The sequence below is a fragment of the Dermochelys coriacea genome, chromosome 7 (assembly GCF_009764565.3).
Source record: "Dermochelys coriacea isolate rDerCor1 chromosome 7, rDerCor1.pri.v4, whole genome shotgun sequence".
NCBI lineage: Eukaryota > Metazoa > Chordata > Testudines > Dermochelyidae > Dermochelys > Dermochelys coriacea.
Window position 1 is genome coordinate 30,275,888 of NC_050074.1, and position 18,454 is coordinate 30,294,341.

General features: G+C 60.5%; 1 protein-coding gene across 1 annotated transcript; it reads right to left on the minus strand.

Annotated features, from left to right (window-relative positions):
* Positions 1-14,172: 14,172 nt before the first annotated feature.
* Positions 14,173-18,074, minus strand: CD248 (CD248 molecule). Its single transcript, XM_038410365.2, has one exon. The coding sequence runs from the start codon at positions 18,043-18,045 to the stop codon at positions 15,916-15,918; it is 2,130 nt and encodes a 709-aa protein (XP_038266293.1). The 5' UTR covers positions 18,046-18,074; the 3' UTR covers positions 14,173-15,915.
* Between the last annotated feature and the right edge of the window lie 380 nt (positions 18,075-18,454).

Here is an 18,454-nt window from a genome sequence, read left to right on the forward strand (position 1 = left end):
AGCAGAGCCATGGCTTCAAGCCCTGCTGCTGATGGCAACGATTAACACCTTCCAGCACAACACCCGCCGTCATCTCTGCTCTGCCAAGCCTCCAGGTGGAGTTTGAGACATTGAAACCCTGTGTGACTGAGCTCCTGGACAGACAGAGAAGAAATGAAAATGGCGGGAGAGAGACAAACAGTGCCTCTGGCATGGGTGGAAATAGGGGGGCTCTGGTGTGAGGGGAAGGGGGACAGACAGACCCCTTGGCGGGGGTGGGAGAATGGGGGCCCCTGGTATGGGGGAAGGGGGAGCTGTCAGAGTCCATGCCGGAGGGAGGGGAAGAATGGGGGCCCCTGGTATGCGGGGAGGGGGAGCTGACAGAGCCCATGCCAGAGGGAAGGGGGGCCCTTGGTATGGGGGGAGGGGGAGCTGACAGAGCCCATGCGGGGATGGGGAAGAATGGGGCCCCTGGTATGGGGGAAGGGGGAGCTGACAGAGCCCATGCGGGTGTGGGGAAGAATGGGGCCCCTGGTATGGGGGAAGGGGGAGCTGAAAGAGCCCATGCGGGTGTGGGGAAGAATGGGGCCCCTGGTATGGGGGAAGGAGAAGCTGAAAGAGCCCATGCCAGGGGGAAGGGGGAGCAGACAGCCCCTGGCAAGGAGGAGCTTGGGAGAAGGGCAGGGAGCCCATGAACGAGAGGGGGATGGAGGATGGCACCCAGGCAGCTGGGGATGGGGGAAGGAGGGATGCCAGGAGCCCTGGTGGGGGCGATGAGCTTGGCCGACACCCCCTGTGAAGCGGGTGCCCTGGCGGGTTTCACTGTGGTTTTTCCCCAAGGCGCTGCAACTGGTTCTGTCTGTGGCTGGACACTGAGGCTCTGTGCCCAGCTCCCTGGTCTGTGGCGGCCTGCCTGTCAGGCGAGGGCTTTGCAGCAATGCCACAGCCTCAGGGAGGGGCCTGGCACCTGGGGGCAGAACCCAGTGGGAGGGAAATCGGGCCCCTCCGGTGGGGCAGGCAGAGGCAGGACACTGGTGCCCCCTGCTGCTGCTGCTTAGCACATCACAGGAGGTAGCTCCCTGCACTGAGTGGGGCACTGGCCTGGAGTCCAGCAGAACGCAAGGATTTTGGGGGGAAGTAGGGCTCTGGGGGGGGGTGAGGAGGAGCGTGGGGATGGGGGAGGCAGCCAGGACTGGAGAGATGGGCCCCTCTGACTGCAGGGAGTTAGCACAAGCTGTGGGACCAGATCCCCCTTGCCTGATCACTGCCCCCACTTTGGAGACAGACAAGTCATGAATCATCGGCTGACTCCTAGCCGAAGGGCCCTGAGTCATCACTCCGCTGTCCTAGAGCCCAGCCCCAGACATGAGTTCAGAGCAGTCCTCTTGGGTATCCCAGTGCTCCCGGGACAGGGACTCTCATGCTCCCCATATGCCCCATTACCCCGTCCCTGGGGCCCTTCTAATCCACACAGTGCCCTACAGTGGATCTCTGAGGGCTGAGCTCTCTGAGGGCTAGGCCAGGCCCCCAGCCTCCTTCTCGGGATAAGGAACTATTTGGAGTCAGATCCTTTCCCTCTGGGGTGTATCTGAACACTTCTATCGCCAGGCTGAGGAGTCTCTTGTGAGCTACTGCCGGGCCTGGCACAAGGCAGGGTTACTGCCAGGAGGCTGGCTGAAGGCCTCAGCCCCTGCCAAGCCATGCCAGATGGATTCTAGGGTTGGCAGTGTGGACTTGGCTCACGACCGATTGATCCATCCTCTTCGCTCCACAGATGACGGTAAGGTCCTGCTGGGCCACGCGGCCTCTTGCACTTTTGTGACGCTGCCTGCCAAACTGCATCTTCACTGCAGGCTAGCTCAGCTGGGGACAGCCCACAGCCCAAACTGATGGGAGCACTCCCACCAAGGGTTCCTTCCTCTCCCAACTGGGGAAGCACCCGGCTGCAGTTTGGGTAGGAGTCCCCTTCGTCCCAGCCCTTCCGACAGGAACTATATTGCTGAAGGCATCTGTGCTGGGTTGAGGAGTCCCCCTGGACCATCAGGTAGTGCAAGGCAAGAAGAGTTGCTCTGCTGGAACTCAGAACAGGGCACAATGACCTCTAGACCAGCCATTTCAACCAGTTCCCATCACCACAGACAATATGACCACACTATAAACGAGCAGGGGGAGAGAGCTCCTCTCTTTCCCATCCCTTTGGTCACAACAGATGTCAATCCACCCACCCCGTTGCTTCCCAGAGTACTAGGACACAGCAAACAGGACAGTGCACTAATTCTCCAACTGGCACCCAGGTGGCCGAGGCAATAATGGTTCCTAGATCCTCTTGGTTTGTCCACTTGTCATCCCATCCCATTCCCCCTGCTGCCAGGGCTCCTATCACAGAACAAGAGAAGAGCTCATTCCCCTGAACTGTCCTCCCTCCACCTGACCACTTGGTTCTTGGCCGGGTGTTGGAGCTAGAAAGAATAGGCAATGTACAAACGGGGACACAAACTCTCTTGCTCAGCAGTAGAAAGGACTGCATAAGAATGGCCACACTGGGTCAGACCAATGGTCCATCTAACCCAGTATCCTGTCTCTGATAGGGGCCAGAGCCAAACGTGTCGGTGGGAATGAAAAGAACAGGGCAATTATCAAGTGATCCATCCCCAGTCACCTCGTCCCAGCTTCTGGAAAACAGAGGGTTAGAGACGCCCAGGTGATGGGGCTGTGTTCCTGACCTTCTTGGCTAATAGCCACTGATGGACCTATCCTCCATGAACTTACCTATTTCTTTTTTTTATCCTTTTGGCCTTCACAACATCCCCTGGCAATGAGTTCCACAGGCTGATTCCATGAGGAAAGTGGGCAGCTCTGAGTGGAAAGGATATGTGGCTTGGCAGGATCAGCTCGAGTTTGTACTGGGGCAGTCTCAGATAGCTGACAGTCTGGACTCTATACAACTGCTGAAGAACTCGGGTCTCTGACACTGCTCTCTCAGGTTGCCCTGGGCAGCAATCAGTGCCCCCCAGCCCCATGTAGACATTTTGTTGTTATTCTCCCACCATACCAACTCCCCATTTCCCTCAGAGCATTTCCACCTGGAGTAGAACCTGCCCCAGTCTGGGACCTCAGTGCAGTGTGAACAGGTCCAATGAGATCACTCTTTGAACCATGCACTTACCCAGGAAAGCCCCCTGTCCTGCAGCGATAACATCAGCAGGAATGGTGGGGGAACTAGGGGCTCTTACAACTGACCCTCCTTATATAGTTTTGTTCCCAGACAAGGACACGCTCAGGCTGCACCCTAAGTTCATACCCAGAATTGTGTCTGAATGTCATCTAACTCACGCCATCCATTTACCCTGGTGTCACACGAGGGCCTGCCCCTTTAAGGACCAGGAGGCCTTGGGCTAGTCAGCTCTGTTCAGTTAGCTGCAACCTGCTGGGTGTGAGACTTAAGAGGAAGGAAGCCCAGCAGAGCAGAGTGGAACGCAAGGCAGGTACTGGATGCAATGGGGAAGGTATCTGGGTGTGGCTGCTTGGGGAGGATCCCAGGAGGGGCTATGGGGGCAGATGGGAAGCATGGCTGGCCTGGAAACTGAGCACAGTAGGTAAGCAGAAGTGTATATGAGTTAGAAGAAAGAGAACAGATCCCTTGGGAAGGAAGGACTGGGTCCAGTTGGGAACTGGGATAAAGGTGCATGGGGTGGGAGGGTGTTTTGGATGTTGATTCCCAGGACAGGGTGGATGTCTGTTAATGAGTTAGCTGGGGGGCCACATCACTGCAGCATGTCATCCCTATGGCTGGAGTAGGCTGAAGATTGTTTTGGGGAAACTGAGGCAGTGCATGCTGCCATGCAGGCCCTCGCTGTGAGAGGCTGCTCTGCGGTGGTGAGTCATGTAATGCTGTGTGGTATCTGAAATGTCACACTAACGGGTGAGGCCAACTTACACACATCATGAGTTTGGAGACCTTTACCCTTTTCCCTACAGACACAAAACCAGGTGGCCCTCCCTGAGCTGGTCTGTCTCGTTGGAGGAATGGCAGGTGCTGTGGTCTGAGCTGTATCTGAGCTGTTTTGAGGCTGCCACACAAAATCCCCCAAGCACGGTTACAGCTCATTTGACAAGGACTCAAGGTGTCCTTTGTGGGCCACTTGAGGAGCATTCCTGGAGCTGAGCCACCACATGGAGTAATATCCATACCTTCCCGGGTACTACAGACTGGGCAGGTGATTCTCCAGTCGGTGGCAGGCAGGCTCGGAGCTCCTGCCAGAACCAGAAGCCTGCTTGGGAGGCCCCTGGCATGTAGCATGCATTGGGACAAACACTGGAAGAAGACAAGGCAGTTTTCTGCAGTGGCAGGGATTCTTTGCAATGTGTTGGCCTTGTGTCTGTTCCACTTTCTGCCCCCCTTCCCTCCGCTGTGGAGCCTGCTGTCTGCTCTGGGAGCCCTGGCAGTGAAGGCACTGGTCCACTCCACCTCCTGTGGCCTTGAAACGGGGCATAGGGTAGTTGAGGTGCAGGCATGGACCAGAGGGGCACTCTTGGGGGCCTGTGGCACAGGGGCACCTCTAGTGGAGTACGCCCAGGGCAGCATGTCTCAAAAGCCCACAGCTGCTGTCCAAGGAAGGAACCTTTCTATGGCTTTCCTAAGGTCCTGGGGGTTGGTACACCAGTGTAAGAGCCAGTCAGCGCACACACACATGGTCCAGCTGGAGCATTCCTGGTCTCGTTTCAGCACTAGGATACTTCCTGCCCCAGGTGAGGATGCAGCTGTACCAGGATACAGGATAGCTGTGCACAAGGGGAATAAGATAAGTGGGGTTAAAGCACCTTTATCCTGGGATAACAGGATCCACCTGAAGGGCTGTCCTGGGATAACTGTATCACTACAAAATCAACCTCTGTGTGTGCCCCCACCCCCAACATTGTTCTATTGAGGAAATCCACCTAAAGGAGTCCTGGCATGGTTTGTTTTCAGAAAGACATGGTCATAGTCTGTGCCCCTGAGCCAGCCAGTCAGTCCCCTGCCCTGGGCCTGGATTGGAGCTGGTGCCCCCATGAAGGAAAAGGCCCGTATCTCATTCCCTGCCCTCCGGAGCCAGCCGGTGGGAACCAGCACCCAAAAGACAGTAATTGAAATGTATGTTCAGTTGATTCAATGATGAATTTGAGTCCAGGTGCAGTGCTGTAATCACGCCTGCAGGAGGCAACACCACTCCATCCGTATCCTTAAACTGGGATTGTAACCCGTTTATGAATTTGGAGTGTTGTGGGGACAGCTCGGGGCTGTGGGCCAGGATTGAGGGGCTCTGGCAGAGCTGAGGGGGGGAGCTCAGGACCGGGATTGAGGGGCTCTGGCAGAGCTGAGAGGGGAGCCCAGGGCTGGGGTTGAGGGGCTCTGGCAGAGCTGAGGGGGGACCCCAGGGCCGGTACAGCAAGAGGCAGTGGGTCAGGATCAGAGCGGGGGAGCCCAGAGCTGGGATACAAAGGGGCTACAAGCTGGGATGGAAGCACATCGGCAGAGCTGTGTGCATTGGGCCAGGCTGCAGGATCTTTGGCAGCACCGGCTACAGCAGCTGACGCCCCGTGACTGGCCCAGTTCTATCCCTGGGCACTGACCCTTGTCCCCGTCCCACCCACCCTCGTGCTCCAGCCCCAATTCCCTGCCCTTGCGTCAGTCTGTCCATGGGCCAGCAGGGCCGGGAGCAGCTGGGGCTGCTGTGAGCTCATGTGGGGTGTGAGAGAGTGTGGAGCTCTTCCCCACCCGATTGCTGCACTCACCCTGCACTGTGGGGCCTTTCCCCTCTGGCACCAGCTTCCAGCTGGTCCAAGCTGGGTGTGAGGGGGGAGGACTGGCTGGCTCAGGAGGGTGAAAAATGGCACAAGGGGCCTTTCCCTTCTAGTTCATTTGCCCCATAATAGGCAAATTTGCCAGGTCACAGCCTCGTCCCTAGCAAGGCAGGATCTACCCTCCACAGGGGCAGTAAACACCCTTGTGCCTCCTAGGTGGGGCCCTGCATGGCTAGGGAGTGGCGAGAGTGTGACTGAGGGGTGTGAAGGGCTGTGGTGGGGGTTCTCTGAGCATGTGAGACTAGGGCACATTGGGTGGAGGCAAGGCTGCTTTTGGGGGTTCCTGCAGAGCGGGGAGGGGGCACATTACATTGGGGGAGGGTCTATGAGTGTTAGGGGGTCTTCTATGCGGTTAGGGATGTGGGGTTCCTGCAGGTGTGCTGGGGGTTGGAGGATGACAGTGGCATGGGGGGGGCAGGTTTCCTTCCAGTGGGGTATGTGGGCTGTGGGGGAAGATGCTCTGTGTATGTTTCTCCCCCACCAGGCTATGGGGAAGGGTGGGTGTTCTGGTGAGTTGGAGCTAAGTGGGGGAGGAGCTCTGTGTGTGTGTGTCCCCCACCCCACTGATAGGCTGTGCGGGGGACGTGCTCTGTGTCCCCCCACCCCACCCCCCAGCTGTTGGGCTCTGGGACTGCTCCAGGCTGAGCCAGCACCACCCAGGCCCAGCAGATGCTGCATGAACCCCGAGGCCCTGCCCTGCATGGCGGCCCGAGGGGGGGAATGAGCTCATCCAAGGGGGGCTTGGAACAGCACGTGCTCTTTGTTCTATCCTGTCCTGGAGCAGGGGGGCAGCACCCAAACGGACCCTGCCGGAGGGGTGGGGGGACTATGGCCCTGAGACACCCCCACTCCATGGAGGGAAATTAATGTCCCTGCTCCCAGTCAGGCCCTCACTCAAAGCAGAGACAGGCCCAGGTGTCATCTGAGTGGGGTCAAAGTTAAATTATGGGAGTGGGGTGGGGACTCAGTACGGGGGCTCCCCCCTAGTAGTCAGCGCTGATCCTCGTGCCTCAGTACAGTGCTGGGGGCTGATGCGCTGCAGGGACTGTGGATTGTGCAGGTATCCCTCATCTGGCTCTGAGATGCAGCTGCCTGTGGGGTAGGGCATAGGGGTTTTTATAGAGGGATCCCTCGCCCATCCCTGAGACATAGCCGCCTCTTGGGTGGGGCATGGGGGCTGTTTATAGAGGGAGCCTGGGGGTACCGGAGTGAGGTCTGACAGGGAGTTGGGGGGGCTAGGGGGGATCAGAATTCCCCCGTCCATCCTGCTCTCAGTGCCCCCCATTGGGCTCTGAGTTGCTCCCCACACACAGTCTAGTCGTCCCTCACCCCCATTCTTCCTTTAGAGGGAAGAACTGGTATCTTCCCCTGTAAGCCCCATCAAAGGACCCCAGCCCCCTCTGGGCCACAGGAGGAAGATTTCGCCCCCCCCCCCCCCATCTCTGTGTCAGTGGCAGCGTCCATCTGGGAGCTGCAGGAATGTGTCACGCGGCCAGGTTTCATTCTCACGCTCCCCACTTTGGTGTTAATTCCTATACGCAGGATGCTTCTCCCAGCCCTTGGTCCCACCACAATTTTGCCCCCGCCCAGGAGTCAGCCCCCCTACATTTGTAGGGAACGGGACACAGGACCTTTCCCTCTACGGGGGTGGGATGAGCTGTTGGGGGACAGGATGGAAGGACTGTCTGGCTTGGACCTGTAGGGTTTATTGGGGGAGGGGGTCTCCATTCCTGTCTCTGCTGGATCCCCCCTCTGTTTCAGCAAGCTCCTGGCAGCCAGATGCTAGATCCCACCCTGCCTGTGTGGGAGGAGGAATCATGGGGTTTTGTCACTGTCTCTGTGGGGCTGTGGGTCACTCAAGGACGGAGAGGAATGGCCGGAAGCTGCCACGCTGTCCCTTCCTGTCTGTGACCCCCTACCCACCCCTGAGCTATATTTATCCACTCTGGGAAGAGGTTGCTTGCTTTCCTTTCCTGGTGGGGCCACATTCCCCAGGAACTCAGGCCCCAGGGGGCTGGGAATCCAGCCTGGACCACGCTCTCCCAGCTGCTAAGCGGGGTCTGTCCCACACTGCACAGGGATGAGGGGCCAAACCATTGGATTGCAGGAAGGAAGCAACAGGGCCTAGTACTTCATGGGAACCATGACTCCTGGGTTCGGTGTCCTGGCTCTGGGAGGGGAGTGGGGCCAGTGGTTAGAGCTGGGGGCTGCAAGTCAGGACTCCTGGGTTCCATTCCCTGCTCTGTGATATTAGACCCTGTTCCACTCCCAGACAGCTCTGAAGGGGTCCATATGGAGGGGAATCCCAGCTAGTGGCACCCAGTGTGTCCTGGGGGGCACTGACCCAGCTTGGGTTGGGGGGGAGCTCCAGGCCCAACAAAGCCTGGCACATGATCCCATTCTTGCTCTCACTGCCCCCCCCCATGGGCGCTCCAGCTGCTGAGCAGATCCAGATGTTGTTGTGGGTCCAGCCGGCCTGTGTCGGGTGGGGTGGGTGTGAGCAGGGAACGCGTGAGCCCATCACATTCTGCTGTGATGACTCACTTTCCCTGGGGTGCTGGGGTGTCCTGAACCACCTCTCCCCTTAATACTCCACCCCTCCTAGAGCTGGGTTAGAACCCAGGAGTTCGGGCCGGGTCGGTGCTGGTTCTGTGTGGGAGAAGCAAGGCTGCGAGTGCCCCTCTCAGCCCATCCGCATGGTGAGCGTGGCAGCGTGTGTGAGAGTGATGAGCTACAGGCATGGAGGTGATGTTTAATGCACTGTTTGCTTGCTTGCTATACACACCCGTGCACACACACACACCAACATGTACACAGAGCCGCTCACCTATACGCACTCTCACCTGCACTAGCCTGTCCAATGCACTAGGTGTGGGACACACACCATGTCTCTCGCACACCTACCCCTTGAGGGCTGGGAGCAGGTCTCTGGGCTACAATCCCACAGGCCTGGAGGTGCTGGGACAGCTGAGCAGAACCAGGTCTGGGTCATACAAGAACAGGCCACGTTCAAAGGGACACACACACACCTATCCTCCAGGTCTGCCTGGCTCCCAGGGGGACTTGATGAGATGAGCAGGTCTCACCAGGGGCGCTGGAACAATGTGTCTACTGGGGGTGCTGAAAGCCATTGAACCCAACTGTAAACCCTGGATATGATGGAAACCGCTTCAAGCCAGGGGGGTGCAGCACCCCTAGTTCCAGCACCTATGGGTCTCACCTGTAGCCACTCCTAGGCCCTCTGCCCCCACCACACTGCCCAGCCCCAGGGGCTCTCCTCTAAGAGGAGGATAGATTGGAGTCAGCACCCCAAGTGGGAAAATCCCCCGATCCCATTCCCCGTCCCCTGGGAGCCAGCCAGTCTCCCCACACACACACCGTGGGGTCAGATGGGAGCTGGCTCCCCCGGAGGGGAAAGGCCCCAATGTCCCATGCAAAGCTTGGCCCTTCTCTCCCATCCCATCCTTTGGCTCTTTGCTCAGATACTTTCCTGGTGACGTGCGGGTCCTGGCCTGGCTCCTCCCAGACTGTCAAGCCTCAAATATTCCCCACTCCACCCCCCCACCCGGAGATAGACAAGGGGGGGCTTCCCCAGGGCCTCCTTCTTCCTCTGACCATCACAGCTGCATCCCTCCCCCAGAGAAGGGACAGAGACAGGACAGAGGCAGGGCTGGGCTGCTGGGCTGGAGTGAGGGGCAGTGCCAGGGAACTGGGAGTCAGGGCTCCTGGGTTCTATTCCAGCTCGGTTGGGCAACCCCCCCTGTGAGCAGCATGTCGTCAGTGCGGCGGTGGAGCAAGCCATTGGGGGACAGGATGGATGTGCAGCTGCTGGACTCTGGGGCAGCAGTGGGGGCACGATGCCACATGGCATTCCTGTCCCCCTCTGGCTGCTGATGGTTCCACCAGGCACTGAAACAGGTCCCTTAGGGCTGAGACGGGAAATGGGTTTAGCAGGGAATGGGCCTGGCTCCTTGCAGAGTCAGGGCTTCGGCTCAACCCCCAGCTCTGCTGGTGCCCCGCAGTGCCAACCGCCAGCCCCCTGTTATCCCAGCCTTGGGCTCCCCCACAGTTCTGCTGCCCCTCAGATATTCCACCATGACACACTGATCTCTGCCCACGCTCCTGAGAGACCCTACAAAAACAAAGCCTGATGGAGGGCTAGTGAAAGCATCCTTAGCTTTGAGTTGAGGGGGTTAAACGCAGTTGAACGGGACGGTACAATGTGGGAGCTGGCAGCGTGCCCAGCCCTTCCCAGCCTCACTTTGTGCTTCTCTTCCCCCCCACAGTCAGCCCCCATCTCCCCTCCACGCATACTGTCACCACCACCACCCCCCAGGACCCACTGCACCCTCCCTCCCCCATAACTGGTAATTTGCAGTCCCTATGATGGGAGGGGGGCTGGACATGCATTAATTCCCCTCACCCTAATGAGGCAGCGCCTGCTCCTGCCCCACCACCGATCCTGTCACTGAGCCATGGCTGAGACACAGGATAGCCCCTCCCTGAGCCAGAGGGAACCCAGGAGTCCTGGCTCTCAGACCTCCCCCTTCTAACGCACTAGACCCCACTCCCCTCCTGGAGCTGGGGATAAGGGAGGGGAGGGTAGAGCTGGGGTAGCTCAGCTTCCCTTCTGTTGTGTCCAGGGTCCATTTTCACACTCACCCCCATATGCCCTCACAGGCATGAACCACCCCTGATTCTCTCCCTCCCACATCCCTACCGCCACAGCCGCCCGCTGGCTAGCCATACTCTGACCAGCATGCGTGTCCCTCGCACACCCAGCTGGGTGCATAGGCACTAATCCCCTGCACACTCAAAAGGCACTGAAACACACACACAGACATTCCCTCGCACCGGGGTGTGCACACTCACACTGCACTGGCGCACACACACTCCCCCTGCATCTGCCTGTGCACACTGACACACAACACTGGCACATCCAGGCACACTCCCCCGCACCTGACTTTGCACGCTCACACTGCACTGGCACACACACACACACATTCCCCCGCACCTGGCTGTGCACACTCACACCAAACCAGCCTGCTTTTCCCATCAGGCTCACACACAGAACCAGCACACACCCACCCTATGAACTCACAAACACACAGTCACCCTGCATGCTACCCTGGCAGTGGGGCTGAGCTGGGACAAGAGTAATGGGCACACAAAGGCTCCTGTACCCCCATATTCAGACAGACCCTGGGACTCAGACTCCCCCAGCTGTGCTGATGACGCTCCATCGCAACCCACAGCCCCCTGCTATCCCCACTCTGGGATCCTGTAAGATGAGCCTGGGCCTCCCCCATATCTCCGCTCTGCGGGGGAGGTGGCAGGAAGCTTGTGGGGAGGTGGGGCTGTAGCTCCAGCCAAGACAAACAGACGGGGCTGCTCCTCTGCAGAAGCCTGAGGCCTGGACCTGGCTGATTTCCAGGGACCGTCCATCCTGTGGCACAGGGATGGGCGAAGCTGCCCTACCTGGGTCTCTGCCTCAGGTGGGCAGCCCAGGGGTGGAGTAGCAGGGGGCTGTGGGTCAGGAGTGGGGGGGCAGGACTGCGATAGCGGGGGCCTGTGGCTCGGGATTGAGAGGCACTTGCCGAGCTGGGGGAGAGACCAGGGCTGGGATAGCAGGGGGCTGCAGGTCAGGAGTGAGGGGCATTGGCAGAGCTGGGGGTGGGGAGTGTTCCCCAGTTCCTCTGTGCCTCATTCTGGCTCCTGCTGCTGAGCCATGGCTGGGACTCACTGGGTGGTCCCGGCATTTCCTTTCCCAGCCCCACTTCGGCTCTGCCCCCTGCCCGACCTAGATCACTGCTCCCCGCCCCCATTGCTGGGACAGGCCTCCCTGGTGGGTCCATGCAGTGAGAGAGGGGTATGGGGGGGCTGCAGGCTGGCTTATTGCACCCCACAGCCAGGGGTCACAAGTGACTTGGGGGGAGCCAGGATACATGTTCAGAATGAGTCCTTGGGGGCCACATGGGTCCTCAGGCTTCTGCACGTGTGTGAGATCCCTGCATGGGCACACTCATGGCCCTGCTCTTCCTGATATGCCCACCTGCCCGCATGGCATCTGCCCGGCCCCTCGTGCTCACAACGCACCCGCCCACCTAGCATTCGCTCGGCCCCTCTTGCTCACAACGCACCTGCCCGCACGGCGTCTGCCCAGCCCCTTGTGCTCACGACGCACCTGTCCGCATGGTGTCCGCCTGGCCCCTTGTGCTCACGACGCACCCGCCTGCACAGCGTCTGCCCAGCCCCTCGTGCTCACAATGAGGCCATCCGCCCACACGGGTGTCTGCCTGGCTGCCGAGCAAGCGCCTCCCCACCACGGTGAACAGTGACAGAACCCTTTTAAACCCCCCACTGGTGAAGGACACCCCATCCCCCAAGAGCAGAGCACTGGTATGGTTCACTCTCTGCAAGTGCTTGGGGGGGGACATTGGGGGTCTCTGTGGGGGAAAGATTTGGGGTCACCACAAGGGGGATGGCAAGGATTAGGGGCAATGGGCTGTGGGGAACTGTGGGGAGTATGGGGGACTGGGCTGGGGGATTATAAGGAGCCATAGGAGGGTGTATCAAGGAATGGGGGCCTGTACTGGAGAAGGGCAGTGCCATGGAGGTGGCCTTGCCATGGGGGGCCATGGTGTTGGAAGGTGGGGGGCCCTGGGGGCAGGTATTGGGGCTGTGCTGGGGGAATGGTGGGGTGGGGTGGGGGTGTCATGGTCGATGGGGGAGGCAGGGGGGACTGTAGGAGTGGATAGTGGGGCTGTGCCAGGCCAGTCGGGGGGGGCTGTGCTGTGGGGGAGGCCGGGGGGCTTTGGGACAATGGGGGGCCATGCTACAGGGGGTGAGGGGAGCCAGGCCGTGGAGGGGTCCCTGTCCCAAGCACACAGCCCCATCTGCTCTTCATTAGGCCCCACAGAGCTGAGATTCTTCTGGCTTCTCCGCCCGTCTGGCTCTAATTAACCCTTCTCAACACTCCCCCCTCTCCCCTGCACATTCCTGTCCATCTCGGGGTGGGGGGGGACGGGGGACGGACACAGGGAACTGGGGGAAAAGGGGCAGACACAGTATGTTGGGGTTCAACCTGCCTCCCCCCAAATACACCCCCCATAAACATGCAGAGTCATCCCTGCCCCCACCCCACAACTCTGCTTCTGCCAGTGCCCCCTAGTCCTGACTCACAGCCCCCCTGCTATCCCAGGCCTGTCCCACATGCAGACTGTGTCAAGAGGCGGTAGGCGTGTGTGGGGGGGTGTCTTCCAGGTGCTGTGTTGTCAGCACCTGAAGGCTGCAAACCCCCTTAGCTGACCATGGCTGGGGGATGCCGGCTCCCCCCAGCAGGGCCCAGGGCCTGCGCAGCTCCCTGATCCAGCCAGCAGGGGGCAGGGTGAGCACACACTTGCACTAACAGTTGCACAGACACACATTGTGCGCAAACGCCGCCTAGCTTGCTCACTGTCACATTTATAGCATTTGCTCAGCCCCGACCCAGGGAAATCTATGGGGGGAACATCCGTGGGGGGGAAGGGTGTGTGAGCGCATGCATATCTCGGGGGTGAGGGTGTTCACATTGGTGTGTGTACGTGTGTCAGTGTGCATGTGTGCTTGCACCAATGTGTGTGTGTCTGTGTGTGTGTGCATGTCTTGAGGGGTAATGCATGTGTCTCTATGTGTGAGTGTGCCCACACTGGTATGTGCTTGTCATTCTGTGTGTATGCGCTGACACCAGCATGTGCACACATGTCTCCTGTGTGGTGTGCACATGTCTCTGGGTGTGTGCGGGCGCCTGTCTCTGGGTGGGTGTGTGCATATTGGTATATGAGCATGTGAGTGTGTCTCGGGGGGAGGTTCAGTGTGCATAAATGTCTCTGGGTGTCTGGGCACGTGGCGGGGGCTAGAGTTCAATTGGGCACAGACATTGGGAAACTCAATCAGTTGAAGGAGCCAAAATATCCTTCCCTTCCCCCTGCCCCCTTCCTCTCCTGGCCCCCCATGCCTCCCAGCCCTCCCATTCTCTCTCCCCAAGGTGCCTGGGGGCCATTGTTTGCCAAGTGTTTGCGTCAGGCCAGAGTCTGTTTCCAGTTTGTGCTAACAGGCCGGGCGGCTCTGGGGCAGGGAGCCCAGGAAACCTTCCCCCAACCGGCTGGGGTGGGGGGCTCCCTGGGCCGCTGCTGTATTAACCCTTCACTGCATGGTGGGCTGGGGGTGAGGAAGCCCAGGCGTGGGATAGCAGAAGGCTGTCGGTCAGGACATACAGGCACTGGCAGAGCGGGAGGGGGGAGCCCACGGCTGGAATAACAGGGCATATTTCCCTGCGTAAGAAGCTGTAGAACATTTCATCCATAGCCAGACTCAGTTTAAAATATTTACTAATGGTTTGTACACATTGTATACAGAGAAATCACTTCCCTGTCTCTGAGATGCAGCCACTTTTGGGGTGGTGCACGGGGGGCTGTTTACACAGGGACTCCTCACCTGGCACTGAGATGAAGCCACTGCTGGGTCTGAGCAGGGGGTAGGATCTCTCACCCAGCGCAGAGATGCAGCCACCTCTGGAGTGGGGTGCAACAATTGGGATTGCAGGATAGTTTAGGGCAGAAAGTGAGCCTCTGCTTCTCACAGCCTCCTGGAGGTCTCCCATCCACAGACCTGCTCCAGCTTAGTGTAAGAGCTGAAGACAGCCCAGCTTACAATGGGACAGGGGGGATGGGCTGCTCCTGGCTTTAGTGAAGGGTTAAGGCAGGGAGCCATGTCCCAGCCCACCCCAGTGGGACACAGACTCTGGGGGGCCATTGCTCGCTTGGTGGGAAAGGCCCCAGAGGAGGGGGGAGCTGGTACAGGGAGCTTCCTGCCACCAGGAACTTTAATTACACTCTAATTAAAGAGGCAACAGCAGACACAAACATCCCTGCTTGCTCCCAGGGAGACCCAGGAGTACTGCCCCTCCCCCCTCCACACTCTAGCCCACCAGCCCCCACTTCCCTCCCAGGGCTGGGATAGACCCAGGAGTCCTGGACGGCCAGAGGGCCAAGTGTGGGGCTCAGTAGTCTAATACCCCACAGATTTCTCACATGATGCCAATTCCAAGGTTTCCATCATGGAGTCAGGGATTGACTCAGTAAAACTGTCTGGGAATAGAACCCAGGAGTCCTGACTCCCAGCCCCCCTACCCCAGTAAAGCTGTCCAGCTGCAGGCAATGTGGGCTCACCCCTTTATTGTGAGAGCAACACACGTTAAGAATGGAACAGCATCTGGGGAGTCCCTGAACTTCCACGCCCACAGAGGGCCCCCACATTCTCTCCCCGAGACCTCCCACAACCCCCATTCTGAGCCCCCCCATGACTCCCCTTCTGTCCCCTAGCTCCAGGCCCCCACTTCCCACACTTCTTGGCTCCGTGACCCCTAGTTCCAGAGGTCTCTCAAGTCTTGCGGGCACTTCTCCATCCCTGTCAGTTTCTCGTAGCTTTTCTGGGGTGGGGGTAGTAGTGGGTCTCATCATGGGTTCCCCACAATCAGCGGGGGCCCCTAGAGCAGTGGGGGTGGCTCCTGTGTCCGTTTGGCAGAAGTCCATGGAGCAAGATAAGGAGGAACCCAGCTCTGGAGATGAGTGGGGGCCCATGTCCCAGCCAGGGTGCAGGGGATCCATGTCTCTGCCCTGGATCGAGGGGCCCAGTTCTAGTCCTAGTGCCAGCCCTGGGACAGGGGTGATTCCATCTCCGGGATGGCCAATGCACAATTCCAGGGGACCAGCTGATGGAGACAGGACAGTTTTGGGGGGACCATGCTCCAGCTGGAGAGTTGGGAAATAAATGGGGGGTCCATGTCCCAGCTGGGGGAGGGTGATGGGGTGGCTCTGGACTCCGTGCTCCAGTTGGGGTGTCCATGTCCCAGCCAGGGGGCAGGGTGGCTGCAGGGCCCTTGCTCCAGCCAGGGCGTCGGCCTCCATGTCCCAGCCAGGGACTATGGGGTGGCTCCACGGTCTCAGCTGGGGAAGGGTGCAGGCCAGTCCTGGCATCCCAGGCGGGGGTCTCGTCTCCCAGCTGGGAGTGGGGGGAGGCATCCTGGTCCCTTTGTGTTCTGGGCCCCGCCCAGTCTTAGACGCTGGTCCGGCAGGTGGTCGGGTGGGCCCCTGCAGGGGGGTGTGGGGGCCCCTTGCCCCCTGCACTGGTGACCCAGCGGTAGCACTGTGTGACGCTGCGGCTCTTGGCCCTGGCACCGCAGCGGGTGCAGTACACGATGCCCAACGCCACCATGATCACCAGGAAGACACAGAGGGGCACCAACAGTGCCACCAACAGCCACCGGTCATCCCGCTTCCTCCGTGCCCGCTCCCCGCCTGGAGAGGTGCTGGGGTCCTCTGAAGGAGGCAGTGGAGCCCTGGCCCTGTCTGCAGCAGGGTCCTCCTCCCCCATGCTGTAGGGTGAGGCAGGAGCACCAGGGGACCTTGGAGATCTGGGGCTTGGGGGGCTGGTGCTGGGGGTTGGAGGGCCAATTGTGGGAGTGATAGCGGGGCTCGTGTGAGGAGCTGGGGGGCCATTGGTGGGCTCTGGGCGGGCAGTGGATGTAGGAGGGATCAGGGTGGTGGTGCTGGGGATTGGGGGGCCAGTGGTGAGATCTGGGGGAGCAGTGGTTGTGGAAGGGATTGGGGGGCTGGTGGTGGATGCTGGTGGGGCAGTGGAAGGGCGAGGGGCTGAGTGGCCAGTGCTGGGGTGCGGGGCTGCAGGAGAGAGATCGTGGTGGGAAGCAGTGGGGCCGGAGGACGCCTGGGTCAGGCTGAAAGGCTCGTCCGTCCCCAAAACCTGCGGCATCTCTGCCCCCCACTCCTGCTGGTCCCTGAAGCGTGGGTAGAAGGTCTGGTGCCGGGTGGCCAGCGCGGGGGGCTCTGCCAGGGGGGCGCAGCTGATGCCGTCAGCCTCCAGCTCGTAGCCCTCGGTGCAGTAGCATTCGAAGCCGCCCACGTAGTTGACGCACATCTGCTGGCAGACGCCGGGGATCTGGCACTCGTCGTTGTCGGCACAGTGCTGTGGCGCCTCCTCGGCCGGGCTGAAGCCCAGGTGGCAGAGGCACAGGTAGGAGCCCTCGGTGTTCTCGCACTGGTGCTCGCACGGGGCGGTGCCGCATTCATCCTGGTCGGCGCAGCCGCCGGCCCCGTCGTCCTCATAGCCCAGCTGGCAGCGGCACTGGAAGCCCCCGGGGAAGTTGTCACACAGCTGCTCACACGGGCCCGTGGCACACTCATCCGTGTCCTCACACGCATGCCCGCCGCTGGCCAGTGTGTAGCCCACGGGGCACAAGCACCGGTACCCTCCGGCCTCTCCGGGCACACACTCAAACTGGCAGGGGTGGTTCTGGCAGCCATCGGCTGGGGCGCAGGAGTGCCCGTCAGGCAGCAAGGTGTGGCCGGCGTGGCACTCACAGGAGTAGCTGGGACCCTCGTCCACGCACAGCTGCTGGCAGCCCCCATTGTCACCCTCGCACCAGTCCCCCTGCTCCTCCCCGCAAAGGGGCTCCTCCTTGGACCAGCCCACAGCGCCGTCGTCCTGCTGCATGCACAGCACTGAGACAGGGGCTGCGTTGCCACAGGCCACGGACGCCACCGTGCCGAAGGGGATGTGGCTCAGGGCGCTGCTGACCCGGCCGAAGGGCGTCGTGTAGCTCACGGGCCCCATCTCCTCCGTGGCCAGCCCGTGGCACATGCCAGCGAAGCCGAAGTGGCACAGGAAGCCATCCACGGGCAGGGTGCACGAACCCTCCAGCCACTGGAAATTCTCCTGCATGGCCGGGCCATAGCTCAGCACCACACAGCGCGAGGCCGAGCATGCGGCGCCCCCGGCAGACTCGGCCCGTGCCCAGTTGGTGTAGAGCGTGTCTTGGTCGCCAGTGGTCCAGGTGAAACCACGCAGTGGGCGCTGCGGGAAGCACTGGCGTGGCTGGCGCTGCAGCCCGATCCAGAAGAGCCGCTGCTGCCCTGTACCCGGGCCCGTGGCCTGCAGCAGCTCCGCCACCTGGGCGGCTTCCTCGCGGCGCTTGAGCGTGGCCAGGTTCCCGCCGCGCTCCCGGCAGCTCCGCCAGGACTCCAGGAAGCTGCGGCGTTGGAAGAAGACAACGTAGCAGCCCTCGGGGCCACAGGCAGCCTCAAGCCCGGGCCAGGCAGCCTCGGGCCCCGGCCAGGCGCCCCGCGCTGGCCCCACCAGCCCAGTCAGGAGCAGCCAGAGACACAGCATCGTCCTGGCGCCCACGGCTGCCTGCTCGGCTCTGTGCCTCAGCAGGGAGCCCCTGCCCTTCTCTTCCCCTCGGCGGGGAGGGGCAGGATGGGACAGTGCACGCCCCTGCCCTTGTAAGGCAGAGAATTGGTCCCAGGCCCAGGGAGAGGGGAGACAAGCTGGGAGGGGCAGCTGGGGGGATCCTGGACAGCCTGACCCAGAGGATGGAGGCAGGGTATGTGTGTGTGAGACCTTCCCTTGTGTGCAGCTGGATGAGAACTGCAGACCCCACTCCTTTCCGAGAGCTGGGATAGATCCCCGGAGTCCTGGCTCCTAGCCCTCCTGCTCTAACCACTAGATCCCACTCCTCTCCGAGAGCTGGGATAGATCCCCAGAGTCCTGTCTCCCAGCCCTCCTGCTCTAACCACTA

Bases quoted from the DNA above. Each gene is read 5' to 3' on its own strand.
- CD248 (XM_038410365.2), bottom strand. From the start codon at position 18,045: ATGCTGTGTCTCTGGCTGCTCCTGACTGGGCTGGTGGGGCCAGCGCGG.